Source organism: Limulus polyphemus, unplaced genomic scaffold (genome assembly GCF_000517525.1).
Source record: "Limulus polyphemus unplaced genomic scaffold, Limulus_polyphemus-2.1.2 Scaffold870, whole genome shotgun sequence".
Classification (NCBI taxonomy): domain Eukaryota; kingdom Metazoa; phylum Arthropoda; class Merostomata; order Xiphosura; family Limulidae; genus Limulus; species Limulus polyphemus.
Genome location: NW_013666480.1, coordinates 724 through 23,876, shown reverse-complemented (window position 1 = coordinate 23,876; position 23,153 = coordinate 724). Strand labels below are relative to the sequence as shown.

General features: G+C 30.6%; 1 protein-coding gene across 1 annotated transcript; it reads right to left on the bottom strand.

Annotated features, from left to right (window-relative positions):
- Nucleotides 1–210: 210 nt before the first annotated feature.
- Nucleotides 211–22,725, bottom strand: LOC106460960 (maternal B9.10 protein-like). Its single transcript, XM_013920722.2, has 4 exons — nucleotides 22,588–22,725; nucleotides 16,281–16,733; nucleotides 12,313–12,436; nucleotides 211–7,966 (listed from the first exon to the last, which is right to left on the bottom strand). The coding sequence occupies exons 2-4, from the start codon at nucleotides 16,589–16,591 to the stop codon at nucleotides 7,592–7,594; spliced, it is 810 nt and encodes a 269-aa protein (XP_013776176.1). The 5' UTR covers nucleotides 16,592–16,733; nucleotides 22,588–22,725; the 3' UTR covers nucleotides 211–7,591.
- Nucleotides 22,726–23,153: the final 428 nt, after the last annotated feature.

Genomic DNA, 23,153 nt, shown 5'->3' with positions numbered 1-23,153 from the left:
TCCAATATAAATAACAGCATACTGTTTTTATCTAATATTCACTGTATTGAAATAACCTAAATTACATCATAGAGTGCCCAAGAATAAGTCTTATTTGTTAGGTAATGTATCTGCATGAATTCTTATTGTCAGGATAGGAGTGTTGGATCAGACAGACACGTGATTCTGTCTAACTAAGATTATTTTAATAAGCACTAGACGCTTGTTTTGCCAACCCAACATATGGTAAATCAGTTTTATTACATTAGATTTCAGAACAACTACAGTATATTGATTGGAAGTTTTAACCAAATAAATACACCAAAACAGACATTTGCAATAGAAAATTCACAAGTTATATCAAGATATAAATAATGAAGTGGTAAAAGTCTGAACAGCTCTAACAAATACTTAGTTTTACTTCAATAATCTAGGTACATTTACAACTAAAATATCACATTTAAATGCTCTTTAGGATTAACTGTTTCTTGCAATACATACAATAATTTATCTAACAAGAATCTTTTACAATTATACAGGAACAGACTTCATTTGAACATACTTAATTTTCTTTGCAAGTTCATACACTTCACTTTGTACTCCCCTTTCCATCTTAGCATTGAACTAACAACCGACTTGGACTAATGAGAGGCTAAAAGTAGGCAAAAATAAAAATGGTGTAAGGAAAACATCCTGATGTTAATGCTGCTGCAGTTAGGAACTATTTGACCTTTGGTAAACGTTAGATAAAATATGCTTGTTTTTTTAGCTACTTACAAAATATGCATATCATTTGTTCAGCCATGCCTTAATTACAATTTTGATATATTAGATAATAATATTTCAATTCCAACCAGAATTTAAAAACTCAGAGTTTCTGCAAATTCCACTACAGTGGAGTAAGAGGACTCTGGATGTACTGTGTAGACAAATTTCTTCTCAAAATTAATTTCTACCCTTCTTATTCACTGTAAGCTCTTCTTTTTTTTTCCAACAATGTCAGTTTCTTCAAAAATAGAAGTTACAATTGCATATACCAATTTTACTCATTTCAGAAATAAATAAAATACCCATACAGACTAAGTAATTTACTTCTGCATTCCAACTAACATGCATTCCTTTTACAATTTGAGCTCAACACACACAGTTGAAAATTTAACTAAATCATGGACATACCATAAGCATTTTGTCATCCACTGCTTTAATAGATGCTTTCTTTCAAAGTTTCCATTTCATCACCCTTAAAAAAATACTGTTGTACCATTCTATTACAACAGTGTACAAGCTGATTATGAAAATAATGTCCACTTCTAAACAATCACTGTTTTCTAATCATGATATATGGGCAAAATACCAATGTAAACAATATCAGCTTTCAAAGAAAATAGTTCTACAAGTACTCTCCATTAGAAGATAGAATGTTCATTAAATTGTAATATTCTTAGATTAAATTAAAAATATACATATTCAAGGAGTTGAAATACAGAAATACGGGTATCATTAAAAGCTTGTCACCAAAATTCCATGAACCTGCAATGCATGGAATATGTAGGTTATTTGAAATAACTGTGTAATATTTAGCATTCTAAGATGCAAAGCATCTCTACTCCCCCATCCCACACATCTCTTCCTTCCCTTCTCATAACAATACACAATAATTTTCCATTTAGTGAATTGTTCAAAACAAATTTATCTCAAATGTGAAAGTATTTTTGCCTCATAATACTCAAAAAATGGTTTGTTGCCAAGAGCTTTAGATGAGAACTAAACAACTCAAATTATACAAATGTTGACAGTTGAATTTAGCTTGAAGCAACAGCTGTAATACATTATTCATATATTATTTTTCACTTTCAAACAATGGTACGTTTTCTTCACAGAATTGCTATACCAAAATTTAACTTGTACAATCATATTTACAAATTTCAAATTATTCAAAACTAAAAAATAAATAAATAATCATAACCATGCATACAAATTAAATTCCTTAGATCTCATTTATTTGTACCTTTTAATTTTAAAGAAACAAACCATAATACAAGATCATAAATATCACATCTAAAGAAAGTGTAGCAGCAAGGTTAACAAGTCGCATTATCAGCGACTCTCAGGAGTTTCCATGCCCCATTAAAGACTCTCATTAATCTAAGTATTAACCAACTTTACTACATATATCATTAATAACCATTTTTTAAAATCTGGAACACTTCTGTGTTCCAATCAACATACACCTTTTACAAAATTATGTTTAACACTTACAGCTGAAAATTTAACTGTATCATGCACATATCATAGGCTAAATTATACATTATTCATATCCATACAAGTCAAAGACACAAAGTTTCTCTTTATAAATGTTGTGTAAAAAAAGAATTTCTGGACTCAGTTTTCCAACAAATATGGAGTATCCAAGAGGAATGTTTTGACCAACATTAATAAACCATCTTTCTGCAATCTTTACAATGATTTATTCTATAAAGCGAGAGATGTTAATATACCAAAAGTTATGAATTAAATTGCTGGCTACGTTTAAATCTAGATGTTACAAGCTCATTTTCAAGTTTTCAAGGAAGTTGGGACATGTTCAATGATTTTAGAAATTTCAAATGGGAATTTACATACTTCATATAAATATGCACATGAAGAGCTACTATGAATTCTAATTTTCAAAAGCTCAGGCCAGGAACAATGCATGATACTTCAGTACCAACATAGCGGTATGACTGCATATTTAATTAATTGGACAAGTTATGTTTATTTTATTTCCAATGACTTAACTTTAGTTATCGAACTAAGCATACCACACAAAATTTAAACTACTTTTACATTTTTACTGAGATTTATCTATTACAACTAAAAAAATATCTAAAGTAAATTTCAATTACTGCAGTAATGCATAAACTAATAATATACTGAAAGGTTTTGTTTGTAACCATAGACAAAAATATATAATACAATAAAATTAGTTTGGAACTCTAATCAAAGTTCTGGGCATATTTGTTATTACACATACAGATAGATATGTTCTTTTTTTAATAGCAAATTCACCTTATTTACAAACATTGATGAACAATGCAAAAATCTAAAAGTGCTCATAAAGCTCATGAAAAATTCAAAGCAAGTCTGTTATTACAATTATTCTTAGCTTACTTTTTCAAAAAACCTTATTAGATTTTTCAAGAAATTGAGCTTTTATATTTTTGGTTGCTGAAATTTCTTAAGAACAACACTTTTTACAGTTAAAAATTTAAGAGCATCAAACTTGTGAAAGTATATTTTGCTTCTAAAATAACATTAGAACATACACAAGAATAAAATCTAGTAACATCTACTAAAAGCAAAGATTATTCAAGTGTTAATTTTACACAAGTTTCTGCCAAGTGTACATCACCTATCAAAGTTTTATATCAATTAAAAAGTCAACTTTTGACACTGGATGGATCAAAATTTGAAAACAAAAAATTAACATATTTTCTCCTTCACACGTTCAATAATAATTAAAGCGTGTAAAACATTAAAGAGCTAACTGATTTAACGCAGCTCAACATAACAAACATTTTTTGCAATAACTAAATAACAACAAAGTTACAAAAATCTCTACAACTTCACACATACTGGACAACAATTACCAACACAACCTGTATCACTATCATTGTAGAAAAGCAAATTATAAAAAAACAAACAAACAGAGGAAAGATAACATATAACATTATATGCTATATGTGACGTGCTTTAATTTAGTATATTTTGTCATATCTGGAATTGCCAAAATTGCACAATATCCACGTTGAATTACATACTCTTAAATAATTTAGGTGTTATTTTTTCAGATGTTATCTCACAGCATAAAGTATGTCTCTAATTTTCCCAATAAAAATAATGTATAGATGCACAATTCTCATAGCAGTACATAAACCGATATAATTATAAAAATGTAACACTGTGAAATAAATAAAAATTCACAACTTTCAATATTATATAAACTTCTTCCACATAAAATCTTGCAATAAACAATAAAATATCATTTGTTCCTTCATCAAACAATGAAAATTCAAAATCTATAAATAATTAAAACAAAACTAGAACATAATTGTATATTTAAGGTATAGAAATTTATTATCATCCTTCATTAAAAAGTGGTATTTTTGTTTTGTTTTGCAATAATAAATACAGAAACAAAGTACACTGATATTGTGACAAGTTTTGAAGTGATCTTTAACAGTTATTTGTATAAAAAAAAGCACAGTAATAATAAAATAATAACTATAACAATATCTCATACAGAATAGATGAACTCAACTACCCAGAAGTTTATCACTAGAAATTAAATAGTTATACCTTATATTAAAATTTGCAGTTAAGAATACAGTTACCTTTTGAAACCAAAAAAAGCAATACTTAGCTCCTAATATCATATACTAAAATGTGTAGGTAGTTTTACTTAGCAGTAAACTTAATTGAAGAAATACAACAGAAATGCAATTTTTGTAGCAATTTAAGTAATATACCTGAAATATTTCATCCAGCTTCACTGATCTACATGAAGCAGCCACTAAAAAAATAACTAATCATAAATGTAACAGATATTAATATTTTGCAGGCTACAAAAATCCATTTATATTATATCAGAGTTGGCTCCTAAAACAATACCAAATATTAGAAATTTGTTGGCAGAAGTTTTTATTTGTCAATGTACTAAAGCTGGTATGACTTCTCAGCTCCAAACTGCTACACAATTTATTAATTATTAACATGCTGAGCTTACTGATGATATTGTTTTGCATCAATGACCAGGCAAGCTTCATGTTTTGTTACACACTAAATGATGGATAAGGATGTAACCATTCAATATTTTCAGAAACTCTTCTAAAGCACAACAGATACTCAGCAATGGTTTAAACTACTGATGATATTGCAAGCAATATCACGAAGTATAAGGGGTGGGGGGGAGTCCTTTGGAAAAAATTAAAACTAAAATACTAGACCCTGGCCTTCATGGTCACAAACATACACGAACTGCGTGTTTTGTTTTGGTTATTACTTTATGTACTTTTGTCAACTTTAACATAACTGCAATAAACTTATTTACTATTTAATGATTTTTACAAAATAATATACAAAAGTAGTGAAGCATTGTATGCATTTTCATAATTAACAGTAAAAAAATAGTTTACCTCTAGATGGTGCTATTTCAACTATTGGAATATTTGTTAATAATCACAGAGTAAATCTTTAATGTACCTAATACACCTAATGAGAGATTTTGTGAAGAAAGCAAAAAGGTTCTTGTTAATGTCAATGATAAAGGGTACTTCACATCAGATTGTAATTACAACAGTTGGTTCAATGCATCACAGAAGTATAAACATTTTAAATACTTATTTCTTTTTAAATCGATAAATTGTTCATATATATATATATATATATATGTTCAAAATTATTACTTTAACTCTTGTGTACATAAAAACAAAGTAAAAAGTTAATATTTGGTTTGGTTCCACATCATTCATTTCACAACATAACTATATATTAATCCACTACTTAAAACAGTGATATACTGTTGTTTTTATTTTGCTTTGTACCATAAAAGATTGTTGGTGTGTAAAAATATATAAAGCTCTCTAAAAATTTTATATTAAAGTTGTATTTTAGTACCTTTTATTATGAGTTCAAATACTCTTAACTATTAATGGTGTGAAGGATAACAACAACAACAAAAAAAAACTGTACAACTGATGAGCAAAAAAAGTATTAAAGAAACAGAGGCTTGTATAACACAAATTTACACATGTATTACATGAAAGAAGTTAAATACAAGCTGAAAGTTTGTTTTCACGTCCTAACATAATGAATGTATAACTTCCTAAATGTCACACACCCAATCTTGTAAATGTAGAGGGTTATTTGCTTCCTGAGACTGAGTGTTGTTCCTATCCATATGAAGACTCGTATTACTAGAAATGGGGAATGATACACAAAATTTTGACTTCTACACTCATAATAATTCTTATAAGAGAGAAAACAGACAGATATATAACTCCTTAAACAGATGACTATAAGCTTTAGAAGTATACATGGATAATGAACTTGTAGAAAAGCAATGATAAATTGCTACGCAATGGTAATAGAATTCATAAAAGCAACAGAAAAATTAGTTTCATTAGTGGAAATAACATTTTAGAAGTCAAAATAATAATATGTTTGTTACTAAATAAAGAGGCTGAATAGGCACCATTAATTTTTATGAAGTGTTGAAGTACATTTTTCAACATGTGTAGTTCATGCAATTTAGATGAAAAACAAAATGTATTAGAAACACCTCAAAAGCTAGAAAGTGCATTCCAAGAACTTGAAGAAATATAATGTCAAGCAAATGATACAAATTTATATTCCATGTTCATAATATTACTTTCTGCATAGGTATGCAACTTGTGCGTAAGTAACTGGCAAGAAAACTTTTAACAATTTCTTTACATTGTATATTTCTACAGACTACCAATAACGATGCAGGATGTAAAATGCTCCACACATGTGTGCAGAAGTGTGAATATGTGCTATGTGTACAAAAACTTACAAACTTGTAATGTTACTTGTGTACAATAGCTGGCTTCATAAATACCGAGATGAATTTTCATAGAAGAATAATTATTTCGAACATTTTAAAAGTATTGAGCATCTAGCACTTTAAATAGGCTTAATTGATAGAATTATTTCAGAAGATTTCTAAACCACTCCATATATAAAGATGTACTGACAATTATAATTAAAATTCATGTTATCACAAAAAAAAAAAGTTCACCTAGTTCAAACTTATATTTAACTTATACATGTAGGCTACCATAGTTTGGGTTATCCCATACAATGAAAGAATGATCAAGAGCATGAAAACTTGTATAAACCGGCTTACAGTTTTGAAGTTTTAAAATTACCATTAACATATCAGGAACTAACATAATGCTTATTCTTAGCATTTGTGTTTTCCAGGCAATAATTCTAATTAAATTCACAGCAATAGCAGTACATATTTTGTGTATATGATACATAACCTTTTCATAAGAGAAATATAAATGTATAAAGTACTATCTTTGATATATTACGCTAAGTTAAAACATACATTACATTGAAATCTTTATATTTTATGTATGCTGAATAATCACTTCTTTAAACACAATAAATTGTACTACTAAAAAAAAATTTGTGTACTTAATACATGCACAAAATGTTTTGTGACATAATTATACATATGGGTACAGAACTAAATTTCTACAGATAACTTAAAACAATTACTTTTACCCAATATTAAAGTTACTATGAGTTACTTGGATTTAATAATAAATTCTATCTAAAATTAATATTAAAATTTATATAAGTACATACTCATAACCATCTTATATTATGAAAGTTTTTTGTTTTTTTTAAACTGATTAAAATAATACACTCATATTTTGTTACACTAGTTTAGAGTCCGTACTAAATCCCTTACTGAAGCAAAAATTCATGCTTTTTGGATAACACTTAAAAAAGTAAGCTATGAGTACAATAATGTGCACAATAAAAAGTTCATATACTAGGTTTTAGACTTGCAATATATCTCCTGAGATATACGGCTCAATTATACTTTTACCAAAGACTTGTTTATCCTGTAGTACTGGTCATTTTTCCAATTTTGGTGGGGAAGAATATAAGTTGTTCCATTGTTGCTGTGGCAGTGTCCAAATCCATGGGAAAACTTTGGGGAGTAGCATGAATAAGAGTTGTAAAAAAGCTGTGGAGGGCTGGTACTGTATGGGAAGAAAGCTGATGGAGGACTGGTGCTGCCATACACACCATTACGGTATACTGGATACTGATGAGAAATAGGTGAGGTCACCCCATGCATCTGTTGGTGGTTGAAATTGTGATTGTATAAGTAGTTTTTGTTTTGATTTATTTCTCCATTGTTTTTCTTTTTCCATTTTCGTCGACCATTCACAACATTCATCGATGCCTAAGAATATAAAAATAACTTGTAAATATGACTTCATTAATAAACTTCATTCTTCTGTTCCAAATCTTTGTCACTGTATGAAAAAAAAGTAAATGCATTCTATTACTGACCACATAATATCACAAATTTTTAGTGGTTAAAATTTGTCCATAATGGTCAATCAGTAGCTACTATAACTAATTATACAATTTCAAATTCTGTGCACTTGTTGACTGAAATACCCATCTCTACTATATATATATATTTATTTATATTAAATGAAAAAGTAATTTTTCTTATAAAAAAAAGTATACATATAGAGCTTAAAAGCTTCTAAGTATTTCCTTTAATATTCAGGTCTTTATAGCTAAAACCTATCAATCTAAATTACTACTAATTTGTTTTACACCTACAATAAATATTTTAATTACATGTTACATATATATAGATAAAACAAATTTAAGTTCTACAGTTTGTACTCAGAATTCAACTCTCTGAACCATTTCTAAACAAACTAATATTACCCCTCCTATAATAACAGCTGATACAGTCTTAGGGACTTGGCCAAAGTACCGAAAATAAGCTTCAATGTTAAGAAAATTTATAATGAACTCATTCATTATATAAAAGATGCAATAATGCTGTTGAAAACCACAAATAGATTTAGGTGTGACTGTTCAAAAAAAAAGCTTGAATCTTTCAAATAAGTGTTGTGATCAAAATAAAAGTTAAGTATTCTATGTAGAGAAATTTTTTAAGTTAAAAATAAGAAGGTTAGAGTGACCTTTTAAAAGACACTGGTGAGACCTCACTTAGAACAGTTTTAGTCTTTTTTTCTCCTCATACAGAAAGGATATCAATACGGAGAACAGAGTACTGAGACTATCTCTATTAAAGATTTCCAATTTTAAAAACCTAACCACAAAGAGAGAGGCTTATAGATCTTGAGATGTTTAATAAGATGGTTAAGGAAATTAACAGTGTTGATGCATCTTCTTTCATATTTAATTTTAAGAATGGTAAGGCTAGGGAAAATAAATATAAGTTTTGGCAAAGAAGGAGTCATCTTCACTTAAATCAACTTTATTTTTCTAACAGGATATTTTGCCTCCATGAAGGGTTGACTTCAGATGTGGCGGATGCAGTTAATTTAAGGGAGTTTAAGGGAAAATGTGATCAATATTTGGAAGATAAGGGCTGCCTTAGAGTTTTTCCCCCAAGAGTTTAGTTTGATTTACTGGGTAAGACAGCCTAGATGGACCAAAAGTTCCCTTGGTGTCCTTTAACATTCTGTTAATATTATGTCTTCCTAGAACATGTAACTACAGATAAAAGGATTAAGAGGTTTTAATATTTGTAAGATTTCAACAATTTACCAATGTGTTGTATGTTTGTGTGGTGGAATGAAGAAGCTTGGAGATATGAGGTTAAATGTTTCCCTGTTATTGTAAACTTCTAAACTGATGTGTTTGATAATTTTGTATGTGGAGTCAGTTTCAAATGCTTGTTCAATTGTAAAATATATGTGTGAAGGACTACATAAGGGTTGATAATCATTACGTATCAACCTATCAAATTAAAGTTACAAAAGTAACACTACTTGTTCTCAAAAATTTTATTATGTGACCATTTTTACAAAAACTCTTATGTTACTAATATATAAAACAAAATACAGTAGATTTCTATAAATAAATCAAAACAATTTTAATTAGACAATAAAAATATCTTGAAACAAGGTAAAAATTTGTAATTATATGAATAATGTTTAAATCTTCAAAAGGAAATACTAAAATAAATTATCAATCTTCATTTCTCTACATCTTGTGATGTGTCTGTGCTCCAAATTGCATGTTTTAGATTTTCTTCTTACCTTTATATGATTTACCGAGTGTCTAACTAATTAGAAACATATAACATAGTTTCTGATAAGTCAGGATATTAACTTAGAACTTCCACTATTGTTATTTTACTGAGATATAAAAAAAAAATGTCAAACCCACGTAACATGTCCCTCCCATCTCATTCTGTCTTTTAAAAAAATTTCAATAATTCTATCTCTAAAATTGCTATTGGATTATCTATAATTAAAAAAAATGAGCAGCATGTTTTTAGAAGATTTATTCAGAAATTATTTAGTTTTCATGTAAGTAAATAGATATTCAGCCTGTTTCATTGTTTGTGATCCTGTTTTTCTTCTCCATGCAGTTAATGGAATTTTTTAAAACCTATTTATAGCTTAGATAGGAAGTCAGTTCAACTACTGAAGTTGTGGAACATCCTATTCTAGTGCCTGCTTTATTTTATTGTTCTAAAATGCATATTTCAAAGGAATGTTAATGATTTTTATGAGAACCAACACAGTAAGAAAAAAACTATTATTCATGAATTACACTCTCAAGTACAAAATACTGAAATAGGCTTCAACTTTAATATAAGTCCAAAAGTTAAAATTTTCTTATACTGAAAATGCCTTGTGCTAACTTTAAAGTGTTTAACGTGAACTGCACTGGTGCATGATGATCTCATCATGTGACAATAGCCCTCAACCAATAGGAGGGCAACACAACCTCCATGCACAGTAACTCCCCTTAAGCAAATGCACTTGAGATAACTTCTTTCTTAGAGGACACAAGAAAAAAATAGGTAGATCAAAAATAGGGAGGTCAGGCGGAATGTGTGAAAAGGTATCTACAGGACATATCTATTCAATATATGAAAATATTAACTTCCAAGACAATACCTCACCTCCTCACACAGGAATGCTAGAATCCCATGTTGAAGTGGTGAATGGGTCAGTCCCATATTTTAACCAAGATGAGTTCCCTTCAGTAAGTTCCCAAAGGGAAAGCCCATGAAGTGTAACACCTGATGGCAGGGACATAATCGTGGGATACAGCATCTTATCTCTAGCAGGGTATATTCTTCATCCAATATGAAAGAAGGGAGATACAATAGAGCCTAAAGTGTCATAGGGATGGGCAGAATTTGAATATGGCCAACCAAGCATCTGCACCCAAGCAGTTATAGAACCAATGTGTAGTGTGGTTAAAGAGCAATCAGACTGTACAGTGCGTGTGTGTGTGCTCATTTCAACTCTACTGAACAGACTCTGGCAGCAGGAGGAAAACACATTAGCTGTGTGAAAGGTGTCCTGCACTACACTGACAGTGTGACCACAACTATACTTCTCACGATATTGCACTAAGCCCAACCAGTGAGGATCCTGCGAGGTACACTACCCTAGTGGCTAGGAACTGGTAAGTGGCAAGGGTCTCTTGTGCTCCATGTGAAGAAGAGAGGGGAAGAATTCCCATTCAGGAGACCCAGAGAAGTGCCTAGATCCCCATTGGACCACCAGCCAGAAAGGTCTTTTATTGGAGACAGTGTAATAGGTGACTGTGAAGCCCTATTTCTAAAAGCAGCGAATACAAGCCAAAGAAGTTTGCAGTCACTTTGTGGTGCTGAATTTTACCATGGTAGTTCATGGAAATGGTATGGTCTGGATCTGACAAGTGAGTAAAATTGTAAACCACAAGGATACCTCTAGTGGTCTTACAGAACACCCCATCTTACAGTGGGCATTGGTAGAGCCAAGGCAGATGGGTTGAGCATTTTCTGTTACCCTTGCCCAGATGTGATTATAATTAAAAAATATAATACCATCTGAATGAGGTGCTTATATACAGTACCAGGATAAAGGATGCATTGATGTAGGTGGATAGTATCAAGAGACACGTATCACCAAGGGCAATTAAGTGGGAAATAAAAGACTGGAACAAGTGTCTTTTGATAAATATGTACAATTATTGCCTTGATTTGACACTTATTTGTTCGAGAATTAAAAGAAAAGTGTCATATCTACTTAAGGTTCAATGTTTACGATTGTTTGCAAGTATTGTACCTTCAGAAATTATTGGCCATTTTTAAATTAAACGCAGAAGATACACTCAGTAGGGGGCATACATTAAGATGTGAAATGGCTGTACTGATTGGACTGATTTGGGCTTGTTAAGTGTGAAAATACATACCCATCATTTCCTTAAAAAAGGCAAAGGAAGGAAACCCTAACAGTCGAGTAACAGCTGTAGAGAGAGGAAGTAAGTATGTTTTGGAAATATGGGACACAGTTTTACATTTCAACACTCAGTATTCTGGCACAAATGAATAATTGAGGCATGATTAGTACAACATTTCAGAAAACATCTCATTAGTGGTACATAAAAACCTAGAGAGCTTACATGACAGTGCAGGTGTGTAAGCATTTGTTCAAAACCTTCACTATAATGCAATATCTTAATTACATCTACTGTTTAAAAGCAAAGATGCAGAAGCAAAATATAGCCATTAAACTTATATCAATAACACACCTTTCTGGCTCTTTCTTGAGAGATTTTTTCTAATTCTTCAATGTTAATTCGATGAACAAAATTTTCTTTACTTCCACTTTTGAAAGATGCTACAGTGCAGAAAGATCCTTGGTGTTCACCAAACCTAAAAATAAAGCATTTTAATAAATATTTGGTTACTAATAAGAGAAAATCACAGCAATAAAATTTGTTGAAGATAAATAATTGTTGATGTTATTAGGAAAAACTTTGTAATTTCAGAGTTAAAACACTACATTATTTATTTTCTTTTTTAATTAATTAGCTTAAATTTTACAGTTGGTAATTCTGCAATAGTCTTGTATATCTGCGTAAGAATCTTCCATAATAGTTTAAGTGGTGAAATTTCATATGATATAACTGAACAAATTTTGTAAAACTCTAATGCAGAATAGAATTTTTTTATTTATTAGTATTATCAACTGACACTTTGATGGAAGCCACTTGCTAATCAACAAACAAGTTCATCTGTTCTTTGAGAAATTACTTAGTAGGAAAATATTAAATAATATTCAAACTACATCTTGCAATTCAGTTCTTATTAATAACTTCTTAGTTTGTATTTATAAGGGATCTGAATTCAAGAGCAACAATGTTGTTGTAACCTTTATAGCTAGATCATTGTAAGGTTTGTGTGGTTTTTGGGCCTTTCACAAGAGAAATGATCTTACAGGTTTGAAACTAAACTGTTTTGGGAACTGACAGTTACTTTAACACCTGTCATACAATCCAGCCTAGCAATTTGATGTGGATGAAAAAAATTTAATAATTCCAGAAAGTTTTGGGTTGTTTAGATGACAAAAAGAAGACATTTGTCACTATTTTTGAGGTCTGGGTTGCTGGGCCAGACCTGTGACCTGACCCAAAACCATGAGAGCCAATATAGAGAAGTTACTTGTAAATATAGAGTAAAATGATATAGCAATGAAGCATGCTTGAATTGTTCTAGACATGGTTGTGAGTGTGATGGTTTAAGTGTAGCAATTAAGTCAAACTGTGGGTCCAGGTCAGATGATGGAAGAAGTTATCTGAAGATATCCCAATCGATTTGACATACCAGCTGAATTGGAGATTCGCCAATTGATTACGGCACTAACAGCAAAACATAAAAAAATGGGCAAAATAGTATTGTTATTTTCAAAAAAGGGGGATTGGAATAACATAAAAGAAATCATTAGTTTCAATATTTTGTAAAACTAATGGTACAGTAAAGCCCAAATATGCAGTGTTGAAGTTGAAGCAGATTCACAATGCATTACAAGATGATTTCCTTAACAATTCTCAAAGTAGAAATGCCATTTCTGAAATGAAGACTCAAAAGTAAATATAAGAAGGAAGGTATAATGCCCAGTATGGTACCACTATGGTATAATCCACATAGATTTCATCCTGTCATATTTTCATTAATATATTTGTTTTTAATTTTAGAAGTTGTGCCACTTTTCATTCATAGAGATCTCTCAAAATAACCCTAAATCACCAGTTTCCAAAGTGACCACCCTGTTGTCCATCCTAGGTTCAGTACTAAAAGGTGCCAGTCATGCTAGCATATAAATAAATGATTCCCAAGTTCCATGCCCTTAGTAGAAGTAACTAGCCAACTGACATGAATTTTCAGGGAGGGTTGTGCTTATGATTTCATATTTTTGAATACAGTAACAACTTTTAGATTTATTATAAGAATCTATGAGTAAAAGCAAAGGAGAAATTATAATTTTTCTATACTGAAAATATATTTCTGACAGGTACTTATTTCCACTCACATGCATAGCTATTCTTGTTCAGTGCTGCCCTCTATTTGCAAAAAAAAACTTTTGCATGCCACAAGCCTTTCACTCTCCACACGTAGGGCCAGGGGGTGGTGGAGAGACCGGGGATGTGTTCACACTGGAGACAGTGTAATGGATGACCACAAAACCCTATTTTGAAATGCAGGCCAAATCCGATTTCTTCAATCTAAGGAATGGCAAGGATGGGCAGCAATCCCCTTCTGCTTTACCCATTAAGTCCATGGGTTAGTACGGTCCAGAACGGGCATATTTATGAAGCAAATATATCGCAAGGAATAACCTACGAGTGATCTTGTGGAACACTCCATCTCTAATTTATGGAATTATAATGAACAGTGTGCATTTTGTAGCTATGAAAATTTTGAAAGTTAAGTCAACATGGCCTTACAGTGTGGGTTTTGTTTGGACAATTATAAGAGATTGAAGTATATCTGGACAGGCATCATTCACCACGTAGCAGGATCTCGGTTGAGATATGGTACCCCCACTTGAAGCTTGTGTAAATGTGCTGTTAGAAGGTATAACCTCCAAAGTAGTAACTTGAACTTTGGAATTCATAATTCAAAATGAATAACCAAACACAACTGTCTTGGTAAAAAGAAATGAAAAAGTTTATAATTAATGACTAAGTTTTGTAACTGGGTAGAAATGTAAAATAATTCCACTTCAGAATAAATTAAAAATTAGTATTATTCGATAACAGATAGTAAACTCGATAAGATTTTAAAAACTTGAAGAGAGCACAAACTAAACATCCAAACACAAGCACTGCGAAACAAGAAGTGACAGTTGGGAAGAATAGCATGGGAGTCAAATGAGTGTGTGGCACTTCTACTGGTGGAGGTTTATCTCATGATAGTTTGCATGCGAGAATCAGTTAAACCATGTGAATTGAGGGGTGCGTGGGAGTGAAAAGCCTGTGGCCTGCGAAACAAATTTTTGCAAGTAAAAGGCAGCACTGAACGATAGTAGCTATGTATGTAAGCAGAAGTAAGGTACCTTGTCGGAATATGTTTAACATGTCAACCACACTACAAATGCCATACCCAGTGCCCACAAGGCCTTTCACCCAGTACCAGGGCTCATCAGGCCAGCTGGAATACAACAGTCTAGGTATTACTTTATTTGCAGGTCATTCAAGCACAGCTTCACCACATATGTTTGTGATAATAACATTTTCTAATATGAAATGAAAAAAAAAGTTTAAAAACTGAAATACCACTTACATATGCTGTGTTCACTTGCTATTTTAAACTAGGTTGCAAACAGCTACTGGAAAAAGCTTACTGATCAATTAACATTGTTTTTTCCAGTAAATGATATGCTTTTGTTTTTAAATAATTTTGACCATTGTATATATACAGTCAAACAGTTGGACTGCTATATAATACTGAATAACAAATTTGAAGAAATGTCATAACATTATTCACATACCTAAATTAACTTAGGTTACTATGTTATGAAGTAAAACAGACACGAAACCCCATAGAAATTTTGACCATTGTTTACAACTGTCTGAATATTCATAATCGTTTCTGGATTACGACCTGGCAAAAAAAAAAAACTGCCAGCACTTCTTGATGGTTATTGGTTAAACATTACAACACACTGGCTTTTTGCCAGCTAGTGAATGTTAATTTTGAGCTCTGATATCAAATTGATTATTAGAGTTAACAGAAATCCATATGCAGAAATGCTCTTTGGTAAAATTATTTGCCATTTAGTTATCAATTTGTAGGATGGATTTTCCAAATGCTGTTTACATAGTTAGCATAAAATCTTTAACAAATTTGTTAGTTAAGTACGTGAGTATATAGAACTACATTTTGTTTGGATGTAGCTGCTTGTTTTAACAGTTAATTTAGAAATGACTCCATGGGCTGAATGACCTTCTGCCACTTTTCTGTTTCTTACACAAAGTTTATAAGTCTGGAACTGTCCAAACACAGGAGTCACAATGTCTCTCAAAGAGTCATCAATCAAAGAATGGTGTAATTTGGAGAATAATTGTTGGTCTTAGAATACATAAGTTTCAAAAATGGGTATTAGGATGATTTAAAATTATACAGTTCTGTCATTTATTAGCATGTACAATACTGTTGTGAGTACTATTCAAGTCAAACAATGTCCTTCAAGCACAATGTAAATACCATACCTTACCTGCAACACACTTCTTGAGGATCTACCCATAACGTTAACTCAGATGGAAGTTTCAAGTCTTCGTACTTCAGACCACACTGCTGAGCTGCTCTCTGAAGAATTGGATCTCTACGTTCAGTTTCATTTACACGAATACATCGGTATGCTTGTCCTTTACAAGGCTTTTCTGGAAACCAATGGTTTTGAAACCGTTCCATAAGCAGATCATTTAAGTGATTTTTAAATTCTTCTACTTTAGCATTATTTAGGTTTAGGTTTTTCTCCACAAGACGGATTAAGAATGTTACTGCAGCAGATATTTCATCCTTCATTTTGTAGCTTGTCCAGATGGTGTCAAGTGTGAATGGAAAAAGAGGAACATGTACACGATTCAGTAGACCTAACAAATCTTAGTGCAAGATATAATTCTTGTAGTAGCCAGGTACTTTAATAAACACAAAGTATACCATAAACCTGTACAAAAACAAATAACATTGAATATTAGTACACTTAAAAAATTATTTTGAGATGAAAAAAACAATAAACTATGAAATGATTTAACTAACTCAAACAAATTAAAACCACCTATAAATTTAAATCTTTGTTAAGGAACAGTTGGTATGGCTCAGTGAACATTCAATTTTTGAGATTACATTTTCTTATAAAATGAATCAATCTCAATCATTTTTAACAAAAAATTAAACTGTTTAAAAAAATTTTGTTTTATAATATGGGTAATTAAGTATACCTGTTTCATGAAAGATACTTTCTCATATAATTACAAAATTAATCTTCATATACAAGAAGAGTAAGAAATTTTCTCATGTATTAAGGAAATTAATTTTCATATGGACAAACATTTTTGTATGGTAACATCTCACCTATAAAAAAAAAGCAAACAATAATAATTACAATAGATCCATGTTAAATAAAGTCCTGCAGCACATTCCCACACTGTACCTATTCAATAAAATTTTGACAAATAACATAGTAATAACACACACTACTAGGTAAACCATTCCATCACTCAGAACTCTAACTGTGAAAACATTCTGTCAAAAACAAAACATTTAAGAAGTTCATATTTCTGATTTTTTCTTCTTACTACACAAACAACCCCTAACAATTCTGAACACGAATCAAGCTTCCTTTAATTATTCTACATTATTGCTGATCTTAGAACTTCGGTTACCATGTGGTGAAATAAAACGGACTCAAAACCCATAGAAGTTTTGACCACTCTTTACAATTGTCTGAATATTCATAATCATATCTGGATTAACACCTGGCAAAAAAAAAAAAAGCTGCCAGTACTGTTCAAGCCAAACAATGTCCTTCATGCTCAATGTAAATACCATACCTTACCTGCAATACACTTCTTGAGGATACACCCATAATGTTAACTCGTTTGTCTCATGATAGTTTGCATGTGAGAATCAGTTAAACCACTGACCATTTCTTGTATATATAAATATACCATCATTAAACAGTTGGACTGCTATATATTATTGAATAATGAATTGGAAAAAATGTAGTAACATTATATTCAAATTATAGACTTTATAGGTTTTTCTCAGCAGAACATTTTGTCTTTTAAGCAAGTCATTATTTACCATAGGAGTTGGTAATATTTTGCTGATAAGTCAAAATGTTTTTTAGTGAAAATCTTTCTGGCCTATACAACAGAAAAGTTGAAATCTGAAAGTAATTATTTAGATTGAACCATGTATTTCTTCATCTACAGTACTACTTAAGTTGAATTGTTGTGTATATCTATTTATAAATTTGGCAGTAATAATAAATAATTAGTATAACTGTTTATATTAGAACACAACATTACCAAACCAAATAAAGTTGTTACAAACTGACTTAAATGATTCAATATCTTCCAAAAATAAGGTATCCATATTATAGGGACATGCAGAGCAAATAGTATTTGTCAAAAATAAGTTTGTGATGTTGCATTAAGTTGCTTAACTCTTTTCAGCATGGGCTTGGTCCCTGGGACCAACCTCATAACCATTTTGTGCTTCTTATAGTTTTCATGGTATAACTTTTAAATTAGTATGCGAATGTTAACAAATTTTTGCAGATTATCAGTAAACATTACAATGCTTTTATACGCAAAATATCAGATTTTTTAAATTAAGTCTTAAGGTTCGTAAAGCAATGTTTTTCTCATGTTTGTTTCTTTCTTTTCACATGTTGCCTACCTATCATGCAAAGTAACATTCATTTTAAGATTAAAAATACTTTTATTCACCAAAAATTTTCAAATTTACATGCAAAATCTATATAATGTCCAGATAGTTATTAAACCTTTCTTAAGAAAAAAACTTTATATTTTATTTGTTATTTTCACTAAAGAATCTCTGTATGGGTTTGGTAGATTTGCTAGCAATAAAATAAGTACAGAAAATAAGTGTGAAAATATGAGAAGTGTAACTATGATTATAAATACTTTGAAATTTTGTGATCAATACTAACAATACTATATATTTTCTTTTGCATTTGCAACCTTTATTTTCATTATACTTTGATTACTTACCTACAACCTAGAAAATCAAAAGTATAATGTTACAATTAGGAAAATAACAGATAAAATATAAAGCTTTACTAAAAATAAAAATCTTTGACATTTAATTACAAGGTTTTTTATTTTTCATTTATTTTCACTATTTCTTATTATAATAGTAACTAAAATGTAAAAAATAGAAACTTATTAGGTAACATAATGAAAGAAAAATAATAAAAATCTTCAAGGGGTATATGCGCCAGCAGCTTGTGCATTATGCTGTTCAATAAGGTAACGTGAGCTGCATGTGTGCCATGTGATTTTCTACTTGTGTCAGGGTATTTTTAGTCAAAAATGGTTAAAAGGTCAATAAAACAAAAATTAGTAAATATAAATAAATGTATACTGCTACAAGATTTAGGCTATTTAGAATAAACTTTTGTAGTTTCCTGTTGCAATATGCAATTATTCTAGAACAAAAAAAAGGTAATTTATGTCTATTACTTAATTTTTATGATGGTTATGAAGTCAGTCAAATCACCTAATACCATATAGAGTTAACACTTATAAAATAACAGATTAAATATAAAGTTTTATTCAAAAAAAACATTTGATGATTATCTACAAGGATATAGAGATTACACAAATGAAACTTGACAATTTTCAGATAAAGAAAATTATTTTAAATCTTAAAATCAAAGTTACTTTCACATTGGATAGTCAACATTCTGAAAAAAAAAATTCAAGAGCAAATATTTGATAAAAAATCTTATTACTTAATTTAAAAACCTGATATTTTGTGTATGACAGCCTTGTATTGTTTACTAATAATCTACAAAATTTTGTAAAGATATGCACACATTATCAAAAATTATTGGTTAATTCCTCTCTTGGATACTTTTGTGGTTACAAGCTGGTGGATCCCACCCAGCCCATATTTATACAGTTAAACAAAGGTTTGAGGCTTTTATCAATCATCAAATGGTCACACCCAAATCTTTCTCACTCTCCACAACACAAATAATATTTCTCCCAAACAAAAAATTAAGGTTCTATCTGGAGGAATTTTTAATTTTAAAACAAAAATATTATCATACCCTTATAAAAAATTTGACAAAGCCTCATCTGGAATACTATATGCAGTTTTGGTCCTTTTATTATGGGAAGAATATTAATATGCCTAGTTTAAGTAAATGAAGTTAAAAGGAGTTGATCAAAGATTATAGCCTGTTTTTTCGAGAATAAGAATAATCAGAGTTGACATAATTCAAGTGTTCAAAGCTGTGATGTGGATTTAAAGTCTTTTTACCAGTGATCTGCCTGAGTGGACAAATAATGTTGCTGGAAGTATAAATATGAATATTAAGAGTAATAAGTATAAATTTTGGATCCCCCAGTGCAGATTTGTTTCTGCAAAATTACTTTTTTGGTTAAGCTTATGGAATAGTTTGCCTAAAGATGTAATCTGTGCTGTTATTCTAAGTTATTTAAAGTTTTGATGGATAGGTAACGCATATAAATATGGAGGGCTACATTTAATTTAGATTTGATCGTTTGTTTAATAGATGAGGACTGACCTCAATAATGCCAGTATTATTCTGTTAGCTTACATTTTCTTCTTTTCAGTAATAACTAGTAAGTATTATGATATTAATTAATAACTATAAATTTTAAGACTTACTAAACTTAAAGCTACAGATACAGGTGTACTGAAGTCAGTGAACAATTAACAGCTTTCTCTATGTCCTCCCAAATAATAAATCATTATTGCTTAGAACACAGGATTTACATGCATGTGAGATAAGTGGTAGGCAGAAAACTCACTTCCTCTTCCATTCCCAGTATGTAGAATATAGTTGCTCTTGCAAAATACTCATATTTATATTGAGGTTTACTGATGGTGAACACCAAAAATAAGGGTGTTATCATACGTGGTCTCTTTAGAGTTAGAGGACAATCTGAGGTATACAACAAAAGCTAAATTTTGACAAGAAAGGGGATCCAGTTACCAAATCCATAAAGTTATGTACTGGCAAGAGCAGATGACCAGACACAGTGTTTGGGTCCACATATAGTTACTTCATCATCACCATTGATCACTATAATGGTGAAGCTCCAGAAACCTTCAAATCTGTGGAGGCTTAAAACTACTTTTTGAATGGGCATCACTGTTTATGTTCACATGGGCATTGTGACACATCACTCAAATTCATCAGCAAAATGGCAACACTAAGCATTGTCATTGGTCAACATTTTTATTTAATAATTCCTTTATGTCATTTTTATTATTATTGGTGTTTGGATATACTAGGCCTCAATACGGAGTCAGTGAGAGCTAATTACTACAGGAACTTTTATCTGACAACTCAACAACAATATGATTTTAAGTGTTGCAGGTGACCAGGTTCCAGTTACTGATCCCTTTGCTGTTAGAGATTGCAGGTCCGATAATGCTAATAAGTGGCCAAATACCGGTTTGGTGAAATTATTTAATCAACAGTCCTAGGCCTGAAACATTCAATCAGTCAAGCAAGAAGGCCTATAAATCATTGGATGTTTATAACTATTTTGTAAATAGTCATGTAAATTGTAAGCCAAGAGCTGCTGTGTACTTATGGTATTATGCTGTGGAGTCAGTTTTCTCAGTATGTATTATGAAAGTCAGTTTCCCTTGTCAGCAAATGCCAACAAGTGTCATGAAGCCTGAATAATAATAATAAAAACAATGGGGAGATCATTTCCATAAAATTAACATGTCTTGCATAGTAAACATTTATATATACAAGGTGTTCAAAAAGTCTGCAACTATAAGCACTTCAAAGAATTTTACAGATTGTGTTCCATATGTTGTTCTTGCAAGTCGAAACAAGTTTCAATTAACAGCCAAATTAACTCGACCTTCTAATGCTTTGACAACACCATAATCGGTCATGTATCTGAAATTAAGAAAAGCTGCAACTCACCTATGATTCCAAACTTTTTGGACACCCTGTATAAAATTTGCTTCATAGGCCCATATAACAAGGTATATTACACATACTCCACACCTTTTTCCTTGTGTGTAGCTTTGAAATGTTTTCTTGTTTATATTTGTCACCACAGCAAGGTCAAATACAATGATATTGTTAAAATATACAATAGGCACATACTACCCTAAAATCACACAGCTGCTAATACTGATTTAAGTTTTTGTCTACGAGTTTTCTATACGTATGAAAAAATACCTAAGTGTACGACATCATAGTGATTTTTTATATTTACAAATAATAACATCTGAATGACACTTACACAATAGTCAACATCACAAAGGAACTAATGAAACACAAAATATCATCTCAAAACATATTCCAAGGTACATCAAATTGACAACACTTTTAGTCTCGCACCTATTTTGTTTTAATTTTAAACACAAGAACAAAAATATTTTCTTTTTTTTATGAACTATATTTATATATCACACCTTTAGTTAACGGTTAACCTAAAGTCTATATGAAATTACATAAATCTCAACATTTTGCCTTATATTTATAAATAGTAGAAACCAACATTCTATGATAAGTACATGTTATTTATAATAAGTATTTTAACTTTGTACCATAACTCGAATTATAAATAATGACGACGCCCCCTTACGGTTTACACCCACTGTTCAATGTGTAACTGTAACTTGCAAGTTAACAATTTCATTTCCGTATGTTTAGCCTAATCAGGCCTAGCTTGCACCAAGATTGAACTTACTACGGTGTTTTAATAATAACTAAGTAACGTAAAAAACATAAGCATAAAAAAATAGAGGCAATCTTTTTAACTTACCAACAAATAAATAACTTGTGAAATAACCATGCACGGAATACAAAGACTGATGAAATGGTTTCTTAATACAAATATAACATTCACGTCACTTCTTAATTATTCCTACATCTCACTCAGAAAAAACAAATAACAACGATGAAAGTTATTGGGCAAGTAATATGCCAACATATTACTCCAATCACGTTTTACTATTATGGTGATGTCAGAATTATTTAACAGGTTTGTTTATTTATTTCATAGTAAAAGCTCAAAATGAAATAATTTCACTTAGTTTATTGCTGGTTGGTAATTTTTTTTTCGTCAGACTGACAACCAGATATTACACTCAAGTTTCTTTTCTAGTGTACACATATCTATTGCCTATAATTGTTTAAACCATTATTTTTAAATATCAAATAATACAACTAAGATTCATAACTTTTTTTTCGTATGACAGTGACTTCAATACTTATCCTTCCTTTATTTTGTTTTTTATTTATTTATTTTATTTTTAACTCTCTAAATGATTCTGAAAACCAAAAGATAATTGTGCATACCTTAGTAATATTTTTAGTAGGCTGTATATA

Coding starts and splice junctions, on each gene's coding strand:
- LOC106460960 (XM_013920722.2), bottom strand. CDS start 16,591: ATGAAGGATGAAATATCTGCTGCAGTAACATTCTTAATCCGTCTTGTG. Junction 12,437..16,280: donor CCTCAAGAAGTGTGTTGCAG/GTAAGGTATGGT, acceptor CTTTATTTTTAG/GTTTGGTGAACACCAAGGAT. Junction 7,967..12,312: donor CTCAAGAAAGAGCCAGAAAG/GTGTGTTATTGA, acceptor TTATATTCTTAG/GCATCGATGAATGTTGTGAA.